General features: G+C 39.4%; 1 protein-coding gene across 1 annotated transcript in view; it reads left to right on the forward strand.

The window, feature by feature from the left end:
• ANKFN1 (ankyrin repeat and fibronectin type III domain containing 1) overlaps positions 1-13,735 on the forward strand; it is a 1,946,563-nt gene extending 1,932,828 nt beyond the window's left edge. Inside the window, exon 18 of the mRNA XM_069654938.1 lies at positions 1,874-13,735. Within this exon, the coding sequence (XP_069511039.1) occupies positions 1,874-2,670 (797 nt within the window). The 3' untranslated portion in view covers positions 2,671-13,735. The remainder of the gene's footprint in view (positions 1-1,873) is intronic.
• The last annotated feature ends 4,701 nt before the right edge of the window (positions 13,736-18,436 follow it).

An 18,436-nucleotide genomic window follows, 5' to 3' on the forward strand; every position in this document is an offset into this window, starting at 1 on the left:
TACTGTGTGTGCATGTTTATTGCATACAAGGTGCAAGCGGGCCCAACTCACTTTTACAGCCCCCTCTCCACAACAACTGGCGACAAGATCATGTGGCACAGCCTCCTCACCCACTGGGTTCTGCATGGCCCAGGTGATGATGTGTAGTGCCTCAGTTCACCTACTTTCACTCCTAACAGTGGCAGAGCCAGGGTAGGGCAAGAGCAGATGTTTGGGGGTGCCATGCTTACCTTTTTAGTTGACAATCCACCTCGATCTTCTTGCGGCTTGCCAAGGCCTCATACAGCCCGGGCCACTTGCCTGCAGTCTGCTGACCTGCCTGCCTGCGTGCACTGCCAATGTGTGCACTGTGCACAGCCTGGGCTGCAGCAGGCGCACGTGCGGTTACAATCCAGCGCCCAGGCCAGGAGGCCCTAATGCGCAGGCACGGGGCCCTGCTGCTGGGAAGAAAAAAGAATTACAGCGCCTGCGCCTGCATCGGTCTGTGGTGGCAGCCAATTCAAGGCAATCCACCCAGACGGAGCCGAGGCGAAATCCCGCTATGTGCTTAATTAATGTGCATGTATATTTCCACTCGAAAAAGAGGCCCTACCAGCCAGAGGCCTACCGGGGGATGTCCCGGTTTCCCGGTGGGGCAGTCCAGCCCTGCCACTGTCTCAGTAGGGCTTGTAATTTCATCTTCGCTGCTCCATAAAATGAATCTGCATGTGTGTGAGATGGGTTTTAATGGTGGATGCCTATGCAGTAGATGTTTGCCTGACTGGGTCGTGACTTTGCATTTGGCTTTCCCCAATTGAAAAAACTGTATTGTGAGACTGCACTTGCTGCCACAGCATTGTGATTATGGTTTAGATTGGCTGTGCTTAACACCTCAAGGGCATTCTCTTCCCTTTTCCCCATCACAACCTCAATCATCCTCACCTTTCTCTGTTCGCTGTGGATATAACAATGTGTCAGGGGTGTTTGGAGCTGGTAGACATGGGCCCTCCTTTCGCCCCATCCCTTTCTCTGTTTCTTTATCTTGACTCTTTCCCTTATCACATAATACAGGATTCACCCCAGAAATTAATTCTTAATTCCTGCAATGGTTGTATGTCTTCTATTGCTGTTTTCTCTGTCCTGAACAAACAAAACCAAACAAAATAAAATGTCTCTATACTCTTCTACCATCTCAGGTGTGGCTCATGTGCGTTCAGGGCCTATCAGAAATAAAATACTGTCAGCTTCAACAAAGGGAATATTCTTGGAGTACGCTATCAAGAAGAGTATGTCAAGAGAGATTCCTAAATACTACCTGAAGCATGTACATTTTACCATTTTATTAACATTATGAACATATCATTTGAAATATAAAATATTAACATATATTTAAGAACAGGTATTTTACATCAGAAACGTTAACTTAATAACGGAAAATGATGTTCCCTAGATCATAAAGAGCTTGCAATCAGTACATGCACTTAAACTGGATTTGTTTGTTTAAGTGAGCAGGGAACCCACTGCTCATTGTAATAGTAATGTGTATTGTGCATAGCATATCCTACTTAAATATCTTACTTGCAATTATGTACATTCACTTATTGCAACAAACAACTTGATTTAAGCTGCTTTTCTCTTGTAAAAGTGAGCAGTGAAACGTATGTTCATAGTAGGTTGTAGTCCACAAAGCACTTGCTACCCCAGTTTCCCCTACCTTTAAGAGTTTGAATAACAATTGTTAGCTTGTACCCAAGGTAATGATATGTTAATCCATCTTTGAACTAGAAGGGTGAATTACCTTGTATGAGACTAATAGTCATTTATGAAAATGTAACATATTTCTCTATATAACTGAGCAATGTCAAACAATGTTTTAACTTTTCAATTTTTTCAGATTCTCAGCCCTGTTCTGATGAAGAAGGTTGCTCTGAAGTTTTTCTACCAACTGACAGTGACTATGACTCAAGCGATGCATTAAGTCCGAGGGAGCTGGATTTGGTTTATTCCTCATCAAATGACATATCCCAGCAGGCATTTGGAGGTCTTGGTGGCAGTGCTCCAGATGTCCTTCAAGTGCATGATATGAAACCTTGTCTTACTTTAAAAGAGGAATGTAGTATGGGGGATGCCAGCACTGACTATTGTACAAGGTATATGGACAGTTTGTCGGTGACCGGGTTTCCATCTAAAAGTCCAGACAAGGCAGCACAAATGAAGCAAGGCCTAACTCTTCTGGGAAAGAAAAGACCAACAAAACTTCAGCACTATAATTACTTTAGTCGTCATCATCGTTGGCTGAGAGTACATAGCGAATCTCAGTCTTTATCCCTATCGGATGGAGTCTACACCCAACATTTATCTCAAACAACTGATCAACAGGAAGAGTATACCTCTGGAGAACAAATAACCATCCCAGTTGTTTCTTCCCCTCACAACATTATTTTACCTCATGCCTCGAGCCTGCCAGAAGATAGAAAGTCCAATTACTGTGAAACTAAACATAATGTTCGTAGAATCTATGTAGAGCCTTACAAACTGTCCCGTGACCAGCGGAACACATGGACATCCAGCATGGGGGGGCTACAGTCTCTTGAGAAGGACCCAGGTGTACATGTCCGAATAGAACAAGAAATAGACTCAGATGAAAAAACTAATTCTCAGATCTCTGAAGTGTTTAGTAGTACACTTTAGTACTGGAATTCAAAGGTTGGGAATGCCCTGCCCATCTGCTACACAAAATGATGTTCATGATATTTGAGAAAACATGTATTTAACATCTGTTGATAAGTTAATTTATTTTCCAATCTGTCTTAACATAGCATGACAGCATTATTTTGAAATATAGTTTCATGGTTTCCAAAAAGAGTCTGGTAAGTTCAATCATTTGTGTTTTTTTAATGTATTATGAACATATCCTTAAACTGCATAAAGTGAGAATTGTTGCTTCTTATATTCATCTCATAAGGTTTTGTCAAACCTGCAAATTCGCTAAAAACACAGGACCTACTACAATTGAGACTTCAAATTTGTGTACACGTGTACATCAAAGAGTGTTGGTCTCACTTCATGTTATTTGCAATGTTTAGTATGTTCTAAAGTTGATTATTTTCTGCCTTCAACCACAATTCCTTAATCTCACTGCTTCCTAGAAAACACCCTTATACATGAATTAATATTTAATTAAGAAGAGGTGGTCACCAAGAGGAATTAAAATCATATTTGATACGTTTGAAAAAATAAAATTTCTGCTGGCCGTTGTGATTTAGTTTTTTTGAATAAACAATGTTAACTATCACCAGGAATATCCTGGTTCTCATGCACAATCACACAACATGAATAAGATAGACCATCATAATCAAGGAAAAAGACAAAGTATATGTATTATTGTCCTTTAAATGTCTTCATGAGATGCATCTAGAATCAGTATGATAGAATAGGTAAAACATAGGTTTGGCCTAGCCTACAAGTCAATAAGGCTGTGCCCAAAGAACTGGATAACTGGTTAATGTGCCCAGTAATTTGGACCAAAGTGGGACAATTTACGGTGTTACTGTTCTGTGCACCTTATAGTTTTGTCCAATGTTTCTCACCAAATGTGATTTAAAATGTACTATTTTCAATACATTTAACCAAACTCCCTTAGTATTCAAACAGTTTGTCAGGAAAAATAACCAATTGCCATGAGTTACTTTGAGACATTATTTTATCGGTTCACGGGCCTAGTTTATGTCCCAGTACAATTCTGGTGAACCTAACAAGTGTAATAATGTAATGCTGAAGAAACAAGGCACAATACGTCTCAGTACTTCTTAAAGAAGTAACCACTCTTTAGGAAGATGGAAACCCCTGTCACAAAAAAGAAGCCTGTTATCAAATAATTGTTGCTAGCATGCCACCTTAAATTAGCATTTAGAGTCTGCTTGCAATTATATGGCTAGATGTTCATTTCAATTGCTGTACAATTCCAGAGCATTGGGTAGAAAGATGCATTATTCCCACTCCAACTAATTTACATTCTTTACTGTTGATGAAATAACTTGAATAACTCTTTCTTGATTAACCCTCAATGTATACATTCATGCACTCAGCAATTGGGTAAGTTGCTACTCCTCTTGTTTAACTTGTGAACTGAGAATTCTTGTCCAGTCATTCCTTCTCGCAGGCTCACCATTAAGAGCTCCATCAAAAAGATATGTAATTGTAATTATCAATATACCAACATTCTTTCAAAGCAATCAGGTGGAAATCAGGAACTCCTTACTGAGTATTACAATGAAACATTCACAAAATGGGGGAAAACCTTTAATGTGAAAGATGATTATGTATTATAAGTCATCCAAACCACTGAGTTTGATACAAATAGTGTGAGTAATATGGTATTCACAGATAAAGTATTGTACTACTAAGGCCCACAGAAATATGGCTCTGGTCTTTCAGTATTCATTTCTCTGGCATATGGGTCTTGCAAATCTGCTGAGTAGAGCTAGTGTCGTATTAGAAAGAAAACATGGCTCAAGTCAAAGGCACAAAAACGTACTAATTTGGATACAATTAAAAAATATCCATAGATAGAATGACAATTGGTAATATACCTGATAGAGCTGCATTTTGCAAATTCTGATAGCCTTCAAGGCTTGTTTCACCATGCACGTGAGGGAGGACCCTGCATAACAGTGGGTGAGAGGTTTAGAGGACTTCCTGCTGATGCTAATGCAAGATTGAACTGTGAGTTGTTGTGTAATTCATCACATACTATCTTTAGCATTTATAATTATGGAAATGATGTTCAATCATCAAGCTATAGAAATAAAGCTGAAATGTATAGCCCTGAAAAATGCCCTGTAATGTACTTAATCGGGAAGAAGAGCTATTAATGTACTTAAATCGAGGATAGATGATTCAAGTGTTTTGGTTGAATACAGTAAGATATAGTATGGCAAATCTGAAACAAAATATAGCAAAGTGGGAAGAGAATTCGAAGGAGAACACGACATATCTGAGATGGGCTTGCTATGCAAGCTGTTGGTTTCTTTTGGGCATTAAATAAAAATAATCTGTCATATGACAGCTGAGCAGAGCACACACAGTGCCAGTGCACTTGTGATGATGTCATAATCAAATGATTCAAATATGTGCATGCAACTAATGCATGAGGTGAAAATAAGAAGTAACAATGCAAATGATATTCATTTGAATACACATTTGGAATCAGTCATTGTTTTCTACATTGGACCTTCAATTTGTTGGCATTACAGAAACGACTGCCCTTTCTGAGTCTTCATCTTATTTTGCAAGACATGGTTTTCTGCAATGTTAATAGGATACATAAAAAAATTAACATTTGGTGGTGCACAGGGCAATTTGTCATACAATGTGATGTAGAGGGAGGGCATAAAATAGTGAAGGCTGTTACTATTTGTTTTAAACTAGTGAAAACTCAACAAGCGTATATCTCCATGAACCTTGGATTACGTGCTGATTATAGTATGCATTTGAGCGACAATGACAGCTTAACATTAAAGTACTTCTACAACTTAAGGAATTAATACACAGATGACGATGTTTTTTTTTTCATTTTTGAAGGGTATAGAAGAAATAAATCCATGCAAGGAAAACAATGTGTGCAATGTGTATTCCAATACGTTTTAGCATTTAAATGTAGCATTTGAAACTGAATTTTGCATCTTTACATTTTTGATGTTAGTGAAGGAGTCCTTAAGTTGCTGGACAACTGTAACAGGATGTTTATTAAAATGGCTGTTGACTGTTAAGTCCCTTTTCAATGTAGCCTTACACGCACAAATTGTATTTCAAAGTACCTCTTGAAACACAGTTACAAGTAGCATGTAGTCCACCGCTTGTGTCAAATATTTCCATCTGAAACAAGATATATTTTAATTGTTTCTTAAGAGCCTGCAAAAGGTTTTCACTAATGTTCGTGAAGCCTTTTCACCATATTCACCAACCAATTGACAAATGCAGAGGAATCAAATGTCCCCAAGAATAATCCTGGTAACATTTTGTCAGTACAGTCTTATTTCATTAAAATATCTGCAGCACAGGATTATCTTTATTGTAATCAGTCATTTAGCAAATTAATTGTTTTATGTTATAAATTCTCCCTTGGACAATGATTTTGACCGATGTTTCTACAAAAAATGTTGGGAAGAACCTTGTGTGTCTTGAGTTTGCTGTTCGATTTATAACTTAACTAAACTATTTCTAAATACTTGCATTACCTTATGTATTATACATATATCTCAGGAGATGTAATGTTATGCAAGTGTCATTGTTTAAAAAGAATACCCATATCTATATTGATTGGTTTCATAATATGTGTCATGTCAATCTATTATTTCCGTATGCCTCTACAGCCATGAACCACATATTTTCAAATAGCTGTTTTAAAGTGACTTATGATCTGGTCTTTAGGTATAGATACTACTTATGATTTAAATGCACATTTCAAATTACTGACTGGCTAATGGAAATGAAAAGCTGTAAGAAAGGTTAACTGACAACATCTGTATTACAAAAATTAAAGGAAACATCAACGTGGGAAATACAAATTGATTCATTTAAGAATAAACTTATTTGTTACAAAATATAAACACTTTGGAAGATATAAGGAAATAGCTTTTTGTCAATTGAAAGCTGCCAGAAAAAAGGACTACTTTGCACCATTTTCCCGGTGTTACCTTTAACACAGCCCTTCAAGTATTACACATCATCTTTGCTAAACATTTAAGAATTGAAATCTGCCTACTATTGATGTAAGTTAACTTTTTCAGGTCTAAAAGTAGCTTTGACACTACAACTTAATTGTACTATGGATTTGCAGCAGTTTATACGTATGATGTAAATTATTAATGTGTAATATGACCTGATAATGAAGACTAGATAGGCCTGATTCACAAAGTGTCTCTCAATGCGTACATACCATTGAAAAACGCTTTCTGAATAATACTGGTGTGTGAAATGAACAATCAGACTTTTTAATCTGGAACTGTGTCTTCACTAGTCCCAGTGCAAATATGAACAAAGTATGACATGTATAAATATATTTTTTTCACAGAAAAATGTTATTTTAATGAAGTATGAGCATATGCAGTGATTGTTTCCTGTGTTATTTGTATTTATTTGACTTGAATATTTGTTGATTGTCTTTGTTTCAAATGTTTGAAAAGTAATTTATATTGTTGCTACATATGCAACTAAGTGTATGTGAAAGTTTAAATGTGTAGTCAACCTATGCACAATTCTATGTGCTACACAAAGTTGTAAAAGTTCATTCTGACCTTCCAAGGCATGTTTACTGTGATTGTCATACATATTTATTTATTAGTATGTGCCTTCACATGCTTTTAAACGATAGTAAATATTAAATGTGAATGGGGAAATATGGTGACCCAGAAAAAGAATACAGCAGTAACATGTATTGGTTACTAAGACTGTTCAATGCAACAAAAACACTATTTTTGATATACAATCCATATCTCATATTTCTTTTGGCAAAAGGCAATCAATTCACACAACGAAGCCAACTACCTGAAATAACAAAAGAGGGTTATAGAATTTGTAAAATTTTGTAAATCAAATGATGTTGCTTAATTTGTATGAACTTTAATACTGCTATAAGGCAAGTCTGCATTGTTATGTTATCTACTGGGGGCAAAATAGCATTTTGTGAACAATTTACCTGGTGTGTTGTGAATATTACAGATTGTAATACTATGCTCTCACTGACTCAAACACACCTTCATGGGTGTATCAGGGACCAGAGAAACATGTGGGGCCTGATTCACAAGAGTATTGTCAGGCCTTTGGTAGTTTCATTCCTCAGATAGTTGTAGCATAATGGCGACTGGTGTATCTTAACCAACACCATTTATAGTAGAAGCTTACACAAGTAGCACTTACATACAATAATTGATTCAGTAGTAATTTAATGCACGTTGATTTGCTGTTAGCTATGCTTTACTACCAGTCACAATGGTTTACATGGTTTTGGGCAAACAAAAACAAAAACACATAAAAAACATTTGCCCGGGGGAAATTTCACTAATTTCACAAAATGAAACAGGCAATTCAAATGATGTCACAATACAAAATGTATTACAATAAATGTGCAGGAGGGAGGTCTGCGTTCAATGACAACTTTTAATTTGAAAAAAACTGAGCCTCTGCAGGATGAGTGATGGTCAGGCTATCGAAATCAGCATCACACCTAAAAGCACAAATGCAGTTATATGGCTGTTAAAAAATAGCAAGTGACTTACTCCGTAGAAACGTGCCCCTATTGAAACCAGATGCAAATCGGATGTGGGATAGATAAAAATCAGGAACACGTTTTAAAATGATAATTTTCTTTTTTCCTTACTTTTACCTTGCCGCTTCCATGTCCTTCCCATGCTGCTATTTGCAGCACCTTTCTTTATTGGGCCACTTTTGCCATGCTGCCTCGTACCTTGCCGGTGGCCACTTGCTGTTGCCAGGAAGGTGGCGCATTGAAGGAGGAACGCCCCTTCACTGCTGCTGCTCTCCCTAGCTGTTGCTTTGAAAGGATATTAATTTCCCCCAATTGCATCTCAGGTGCTAGCCTTGAAGGTCCCCTTTTCTCTGCTCTCTCACTAGCTTTTGTGTTTCCTGGATACTGGCCCTTCCTGTGTGCCACTTCCACCCCGCTCGCCTACTCCCACCACCGAAGAACCCTGAATACACCCCGTCGGCCTGCCCTGCCTTAGTAGTGCAGTATAAATAAATGTCACTTGTGTGGCACAGTAAATATCTGTGCTGCTAGAGCAGAGGAGCAAAGACCAACAGTCAACGTTCCTGTGATAAGGCTTACCTTCAGTTTGTTGTTTTTTAGAATCCGGATTCCCCCATGTGTATGCACATTTCAAATGGCTTCAGTTGCAATTTGTGCTGCTTGATTTTTTACATCAAACAGATTTTTGTGAATCTGCCCCATTGTGTGTATGTCGCTGGCTATATGTGCCAACTGATACATATGAAACTAAGTTTTTTTTTTATCTTCATAAATGGCTGTACTTCTCTACAGGAGAGTCATTTGAGGAATAGCCTGCAGTTATTGTTTATATAGGTTGTCTAATACAGTGATGGAAACACGTTATGTAGGATAATTAATACTGACTACACTATCATTATAAATTAGGCCTCTAATGTAAACAAATACATTCGGCACTACGGGTAATTGCTTTAGTATATTTGATTTGATATGCATCACTTCTACTCAATATCTGCAGACATGGAGGTCTTTAATGTCAATAAAGCATCTATTTTAGAAAAGCCATTGCATGGAATCATGTATAGTATTCTATTAATCAGAAAAGCGCCCACAATGGTTTAGCATCTATCATTCTACCAGATAAGGGAAAAAGGTGCAGTTTTTATATTGTGTGTATAAGAGAAATTGAGAGTATCTTCAACTCCCAATTTCTCTGAGTATTCGAGAAGTACACCTTAAATGCCAAAGTTGAGCACACAATATTTCCACATTAGGAAAGCTGTCTGTTTAGTTGTATTAATTTTATTGTGTTATGCACATAGCTCACAGCTGTCCCAGACACAGTTGATAGCGTTATATAGCAGGGAATGGGACTTTACATAGGTCATTATGAATTGGAGTTGCAGACTGGGACATTTACATTTCTGCAGAAGCGATCTTTATGATTTGATATGATATGGCATTTATAACGAGCCTATACACAAGTGTTTCAAGGCCCGAAGAGGCACGGGAGGGGAACGAAGGGATGACAAACAACGATCCTACCAGGCCAGGTGTCATTCAGATCACGCAAGTGCATGGACAGGGGGCAGGGACAGTGCAGTACATGGAAATAGATAATAACAATAAGTAAAGTAATGGCCAGCCTGTGGCAAGTGCATGGGTAAGTGCAGACAGCATGTGTCAAGGGCTGGTAGGGGAACTGTAGGGATACAGAAACAGTCCCCAAGTGCGGGGGTTGCCAGGCAGGCAGCGCAGGTGTGTGACACTGGTGGGGGAGGGATCTGGGCCTGAGATCAGAGGGTGTCCAGGTAGCCAGTGCAGTTCAGGTTACAGCCGGGAGGTCAGCAGAGGAGAGAAGGAGAAAAAACAGAAGCAAAGAGAAAGGTTTTGAGTTGCTTCCAGAACCAGAGATGGTTCTCCTGAAGTTTAAGGGAGGCAGGGAGGCTGTTCCAGAGGGAGGCACAAGCCGAAGAAAGAGATCTACCACCAACTTGTTGCTTGGAGAAGCGTCTGACCCTGAGGGAGTTGGAGACAGATGAGCGAAGAGCTCTAGAAGGAAGGTATTTAGGAAGAGAGAGTTGAAGGTATTGAGGCCCTAGGGCCCAGAAGGCCTTGTGGATGATGCAGAGGGTTTTGAACTTAATCCTCGCACCTACTGGGAGCCAGTGCAGAGATTTCAGTCCTGGAGAGATACGAGGCCTGGGCCTGAGGCCAAGGACAAGTCTTGCAGTCGTGTTCTGGATGAGTTGCAAAGGGCAAAGAGTAGAGGCAGGCAGATTTAGAAAGAGATGTTTGCATTAATCCAGCCTTGAGAGAACCAGCACTCTGGAGACAGTGAGCTTCTGGGGGAAGGAGAGAAAAGGAAGAATACCTTTGAGGAGGTGTAGTTGGTAGTGTGACTTCTTAGAGACGTCAGAGATGTGAGGAAAGAAGGAGAGTGTAGAGTCAAAGAGGACCCTGAGGTTTTTTGCCTTGCAGGTGGGAGCAGGAAGATGGCCAAGAGAGGCCGGCCAGAGAGCTACAGGAAAGGAGGGAGCCGGTGTGCCAATGAGGAGAATCATGTGTTGTTACTAAACAATAGAAGCAAGATAAGAGTAGGACATTGGAGGTTAAAGAGGTATAACATCATCCATATTGATAGGAAACATATCAAATAACACATGTTTATAAAATGTGATTCTTTTCATAATGGAAATAGGCAAACAAGGTATGGAATATTCCTACATGTCTGTAAAATGGCTTCAGTAATAGGTGGCTCACATTTGTAATTTAAAATCATTCATTTATGAAAAGATTATATTAGAATTACATTAACATTACCATAGGAGGGGAAATATGTCTTCAATTGTATCAACCCATTCTATCAGGTACCCAACTTGATATTGTAATTTGTAATCTAGGGTGAGACACAATGTGACTTTTCCCTCACTACAATTAGCCAACTATCACTGGTTAAACACTCACTTTGTTTGTTGCCTCCAACGCTGTTCTGCCACAAACAAAAGGGAAAACAGCTTCTGGAAGATTGGCCACCTTCTAGGAATGGCAATTACAAACACTGCTTTGCACAACATGATCCAAAATGTTATTCTAAATTTAGCTGTTCCCTGACTCCTCCTGCTTCTATCACTAATTAGTTAATTTGGTATTGCATTTTTTTCTGTTTTGTATTGAGGCAGCTCCCAAAATTTTAAGTACCTTGATAGTGTAAAAGCTATGTTAGAAAACACAGAAGGTGCATTTATTGTTAGTTAAAATGTCACTGCAATCTGTTACCTTTCGTAAAATGTCTTTTTCCATTTATGAACATTCAAAAATGGATTCGCTTTTGTTTTGCTTTTTTGATTGCTCTGGCTCAGCATCTGGATGCAATCCATGTGGATCTGTAGCAGGGCGTAGCTGCCATTTTCGGCCCTTTTAATAATTCCATGTTCATTAGGGTTTTCTCTCGCGTTTTTGTCAAAAAGTTCAAGTGATAAAAAGATCACTTTGGACACATTTCACTCTCAAGTGCAGTGTACACCACATGTTTATGGCAATTAAAGCATACTGATGGAAAACACAAGCAACTCCAAAAGAGGGTTGGATGTTGTGATCAAACCTTTCCATTTCTGTACTGTAATAACTCACTCACAATTTTTCAGGGATTCCATAACGTATGCAGTCATCCTATCTGTCGGCGTTCATTTATCAACATGAGGATGATCATGATGCTGATAGAAATTGTGGGTTGTGACCTTGCACGATAGTGCACACTTTTCTAGCAGAATACTACAACATAGGACTGATTACATGGAAGTGTTTGGCTAGAAATTCATTCTTCTGAGACTTGGGGCCCGATTCATGGAATTATCTGCACAGAAAATAGGGTACTTTTCCTGGACTTGCGTGCAGTTAGCCCTGGCTTGGCACGTCTGTGCGAGCCGTTGAAGGCCTTGCACAAGTCTCCAAGCAGAGCATGGGCATGGCTTGGGCAGAGGGCTGGGAAGAGGGCGGTACACCAAAAATGGGGAAGAACTTGCAAAAAAGTGGGCATTCTGAGGGACGACCTACAGGCAGTCCCTTGCATGCCCCCAATTGCGTGGCACTAGACGCATTCATGGATTCGAGCGTGAAACGTCTTGGCTGGGCAATGGCCTTGTAAGTCATTCATACGATCTGCCACTGAAGTCAGGTATAAGTACATGTATGAGCAGGCAGGTGGGGTTGCATGGCAGATTTCGGGATGTGTAAACTCAATTGGGGTTCTGATGTAACTTAGGGGTGCACCTTAGCAGAATAGCGGGATGCAGAAACATTTTACGGGGGGTTCACACTCAGATTTCCTGAGTTATTGCTGAGTTCAGATTTTTTATATGCATGTTGTCGGGGTGCCTGATACAGTTACGGGGGACCCCGTGCAGGGTTCCTGAGTCGCAGGCCTTATTACGGGAGACCCCACGCAGTGTTTGAAGGGTGTTGGTATTCGAGCCCGCGGGAGCACGCAAAGGTCGCTGTTCTGGCTGTTTATGCTTTGCGTGTGGCTGTGTCGGGGCTGTCCCGGGTGCATCTTGCAAATATGGTTACTTTGTGCTGTAGATTCCAAGAATACGTGTGGTTCCCCTTTTTTTTTTTCTGCACACAGCCTCGCGCGTTGTCCTTCTCGGCACGTGCCCCTTGTGGGATTTCTGTGCACATTTCCATGAATCGGACCCTTTGAGAGCTATAGTGGCTCAACATAACTCTATCACAGACATTGTTCTCATTATGAAACATTGGTAGTTCCCAAAATGTTTAACAATATGATAAACATCGAACTGTGTTTCAGTTTAACATACACCATGTCAAAATGCAATTTGTTTAATATAATTAGATCATTTTAATTATTAAAATTATATAGCAATTTTCTGGAAGTGTTATTTATTTAGTTAAAACATCAAAATCAAAATAATGTGCTATTTTTAATGGTCAATTACATATATTTCAAATGAATTGCAATGAAAAAGGTCAACCTAGATTACAAACACACATTCGCAATCCATTTGTGTGAAAAGAAAAGTTGTCTAATACATGAAATACACGTTTTCTCTTGAAGAATGTCAACTTTGCAGAGCATGTGTGAATGCCTTGGACCCTTATGCATGTATTCTGCCTTTCTCCTGTGTTTTTATGTATTGGCTGAGATTTTGGGCTTTTTTGTGTAAGCGAGATGCAAACTGGTAACATGTTTGTTCAAAACGTTATGCTGAATGCTACATCGAGTAGCAGCACTGATTTCTGTGAATTGCTGACATTGCCTCTTGAAATACTGTACACTGTTTTACAAAAACAAGGCTGTCAAGCGGAAAAGAAAAACAGTCTTTTATTGGCATGTTTGTGATATATTATCTTGAAACCCTGATATGTGTTTTTCTGTCAGAATGTTATGTTTTTCCTAAATATATTGTTATCTTTCTTATTAAACTGTTCTGGTTTTCTAAACTTAATCGATTTAATCGATTAATAAAACGTGTTTTTCATTGCAAACTCTACTCTCATTTGTTTTCATACTTCTTGATGTACATCTGGCAACAGAAGTAGCAACACATTTACATGATGTATGGCCAGCTTCTTTATCTGGTATTGAGAAACATTTGATTGATTATGCGGGAAGGAAGGAAGGAAGGAAGGAAGGAAGGAAGGAAGGAAGGAAGGAAGGAAGGAAGGAAGGAAGGAAGGAAGGAAGGAAGGAAGGAAGGAAGGAAGGAAGGAAGGAAGGAAGGAAGGAAGGAAGGAAGGAAGGAAGGAAGGAAGGAAGGAGGGAGGGAGGGAGGGAGGGAGGGAGGGAGGGAGGGAGGGAGGGAGGGACTAGATAGCATATTGTCAAACATGCCACAGCTAGAGTTCATATCTTCATGGCAAACTATGAATTGACTTTGCAGACGTTATTCCATTCAAATAAAAAAAAATACTTTTGACTTTTTAGGGCCAACCTGCCATTGAACAGATTTAATGAACTAACTAACACAGGCAGAGAACACTTTCTTGACTTAGTTGGAAATAATAAAGTATGATATGAATGAAAGTGTTTTTTTTTTTTTTTTACCCTGGTTGCAAGTTTCTCCTTCAGTCCTACAATTCCTCACAGCAATACTTGTATAGTAAGGTGATAACAGCTCTGGAGACATACTTCTCTTGGTTAATTATGCATATGTTTTACTTTGAGTTTCAACTTACCAAATAAATACAAATAAATACAAAACAGGCATCTATAAATACATTATACTGTTGAGCCGGATTTGCTTATGTTCCAGAAGCTTCTCAAGACCCTCCTTTTCTGTTCTTCATTCCCTCTCTCCTAATGCTCCCCTCTGCAGCATTGACTGACTGCCTGGTCCCTTCTGAGTCCTACAGGGCACAATGTCCTCTTTGCCCAGTCTAACCCAGCACCCCCCCCGAACATGCACTTGCCCTTCCGGGCCCCCTTCTCCTGACTAGCCTGGCAGGGTGTGCATCTCCACTGAGCCTGGTCTACCCCTGTCCTCGCATTTAGCTTGTGGTATTCACTCCTTGCATCCCCTGCCACTTGCCCACCTGGCCGCCTCTTAGTGCTTGCCTAGCACCACGGGCCCTGTTCTTCCTGTCCTCCCCGCCTGCACATGTATGCCTGCACTATGCCCCGCACTTCCTTCCCACCCTAGCATTATACTTTCTGCCCCTACCGGCATTCCCCCCCCCAATGTCCCCTGTACGTCTTGTTACTGCACTTGCATGGTCCGAATGACACAAGGCCTAGTAGGACCGTTATTTGTTATTTTCTTCCCTGTCCCTCACCCCATTGCTGTATAGGTGCTTTATAAATACCCAATAAATACATAAAGAGTTATCATGGGCCTAATTTAGAAACAATGTGCGAACATAGAGCATAGACTTAGCACCTCTGCTAAGATTGCACCTTGCAAACCTATAGCGCAGCAGCATAGTCACAGAATAAAGTCAGCCCAGAATTCAAACGGTGCGAAGGAAAATCCGTTTTGCAGGCCATACCCAAAACATGACCCCAGTGCAGAAGCAGATAGTCAATCTGCATTGTGTGGGAGGGGGGATTGCAAAACAGGTGATTGTGCAGCACAATCAGACAGAATGAATGATTGGATTACTTACTACTAATCTCCATTCCTTCAACTCCTATTCTTCCTCGTAACAATAGTTACACTATGAAGATGCTCTGTGACATCCATGCACCGGTAATCCCCATTAAACCTACGCCTATTGTTCCTGGTCATAGTACTTTCCATAAGAATGCACCTGTGACATTCTTTTCTAAAAAATGTTATTTGATTTAGTTGAAAGTTCAACTTTACAAATATAATACATAAGCAGTTAATAGTAATGATATGCAAATGAAATGATCATAAGCTACATTCACAGTGTTAAACATTTTTTTTAAAAGAACTAACATCATTTAATGCAGTTTCACAGGCAGAATGACCAAAAATTTGCTTTATACAGACATTTTATGTGCTGTCAAAATTGATTACCTTGTTTTCATTTTAGGGGGATAAAAGGTTTCCGCTCATATGGGAAGGCAGCATCAAGAATGTGAATCGTTGCAATTCTAACTGATATTTTCGCGGACCCACAAATTTCAGCCCAAATTTCATCATTAGAGCGATCAGAATACTTTTGGGTCACACATTTAGCAAGTTTAGAGCGAAGAAAAGTAAAAGCTTTACATTTCATAATAATATGCTAATGGACTGACCTTTGCGACGTACTATTCAAAAAGATAATTCAGGAGAAACGTATACCAACCTCATGGAAAACAGCTATTATAGTGCCCATCTTTAAAAAAGGATGTCGCACCGAACCGTCAAATTACCGTCCCATAGCTATCCTAGACGTGATTGGTAAGATATTCGCCACAATCATTCTAGCACAACTGAACCAATGGATCATAAAGAACAACAAGTATGATGCAAGACAGTCGGGCTTTGTCAAGAGTGTTGGATGTGGGCTGAATCTCTTAGTTATTAATCTGCTCAAGATGGAGACGATCAAAAACCATCAGAAGGTCTACATGGCATTTGTAGACTTGGCTCACGCTTTTAATGGGATAGACCGTGAGTTGCTGTGGACAAAACTTACCCAACATGGATGCCCCCCAGGTCTTATAGCAGCAATAAAAGAACTATACTCGGACACAGAAATACGAGTAAAATTAGACCAAGGAGGCCATCTATCAAACCCGATAAAAACTGCCAGAGGAGTTAAGCAGGGGTATCCCTTGGGAGCCACCCTATTTAATTTCTACATTTTCGAGATTGGCAAAGCAATGGATGAGGTTGTGTCTTTTCCACCAAAAATCAATGGAAAACACATCGGATGGGCATTATACGCTGAAGATATAGTGCTATTCGACCGGACCCCCATAGGCCTGCAGAGGAAGCTGAATGCCCTAAAAATTTACATCGATAAGATCGGGCTAGAAATTAATGGAGAGAAATCCGAGATCCTAATACTAAAAAGCTTGAACAGCTCACAGAACAAACATGACAAATTTAAATGGAGGCTCTGCAAAGAAGAACTCAAACAGGTAAAATGCAGCAGATACTTGGGCACAAACATCAGCGCAAGCATAAACGATGATCCAACAACAAAGAAGATCGTGAGCCAATGCAAAAGACAAACAGCGCAAGGCGTCATAATCCACAAAAAATATGGAAAGTTTTCATACACACCTGTGCTGAACTTTTACAAAGGCAAAGTAACGCCGGTGTTAGTGTACGGCACAGAAAGTATGTTCGGATGCTCAAATGAGTTATGGAGAAGATGTGAAGGCACTTTCTGGAAGAAAATCTTACATCTGCCTCAAGGCTTTCCAACTGCCTGCCTACTATATGAACTGAGTCTCTCCACTTTGAATGTGAGAATTATGTGGAACACCTTAGCGCTGTACAGAAAGACCACCGCCGGAACGAACATACCGCAGTTTGAGATACTGTGGGAACATGGAAATGATAAAAAAAGATGAACTCCTACAAAAATGGAGAGACAGATGTTGAAACATCCTAAGACAACTGAATTCTGATGAAACAACTCTCATCAATAACCCAAACGCAGTTAAAAAGGAATTACTCCAACAAGATTGGATCGAGATTAAGGCTAAATCTATTCGAGACTAAGGAGATTCAGAAACTAAGGCATACAATCAGAAGTGAAGACGATCGATGTCGTTTCTGTACCAATTCTGAGGAAACATTGAAACATCTTGCACTAGAATGTCCAAAGCTCAAAGACTTAAGAACAAAACACCTAGGAGAGGAACTGGTAAAATTTACAACATATAGCTGCGAAGAATGGTGGATCAAACTCCACAATGATGACACACAGAGACAGACTGTAACCATAACACTTTATCTTGAAAAACTACAGAAACTATTGATAGAAGATAATGACAGTCATTGACTGTTACGAGTGGAAATAATCTGTAGACAAGAGTAAATCGTACGAAAGAGAAGAAAGGATGAAATGAGAAGAATATCAAAATTCGAGTGCAAGTGTTCTGAGCGCTCGTTGTAGAAACATAAATGTGTGTATAACGAGTTCTTATGTAGAACATAATGAGCGCCCGTGAGGATCTAAGTTTTCTTTTTTTTATGTTTTTTTTAAGTTTTTCATCTTTAAAAAGTTTGTAACAAACTGTATAAAAAAAAATATGACACAGGGATTCTGTGATAGATGTATCCTAGCAGAAGCGACAATATCTTAATTCTTTTTTGACAAGACCTCGTTTTACCAGAATTTCATTTCCTGGCCACAAGTTAAGACGTAATCTTAAGATATTCAGTCTTAAATTGGGGATGGGCATCTTACAAGATAGTCAGCCATTGTGCGTAGTTGTTTATGACCAAAAGGATTCCTGTCGAAGTCTTTGAGCTTAAGGCATTTTTCTTGAGTCAATGACCAGTCAAATTGATAGAGTTTGGACTTGGCTCGATTTGGATTTGTGATAAGGAGATCAATCGAAATGTCTGCATCTGCAAGGGCATTTATAGTATGTGTTCTCCATTTCAATGGGAATAAATGCATTGAGGTTAACAAATAGTCGGCCAGAATTGCTAAACTATCTCGATTAGATACTCCCATAATGCATTTTCTAAATAATGTACACATTTTCCAAGTCACTTGTGCGTGAATCGATAGAAGACCAAGTTCATATTTTAGAAGCATACCAGGAGTACTTTT

The sequence above is a fragment of the Ambystoma mexicanum genome, chromosome 3q, assembly GCF_040938575.1.
Source record: "Ambystoma mexicanum isolate Mex_15411 chromosome 3q, UKY_AmexF1_1, whole genome shotgun sequence".
Classification (NCBI taxonomy): domain Eukaryota; kingdom Metazoa; phylum Chordata; class Amphibia; order Caudata; family Ambystomatidae; genus Ambystoma; species Ambystoma mexicanum.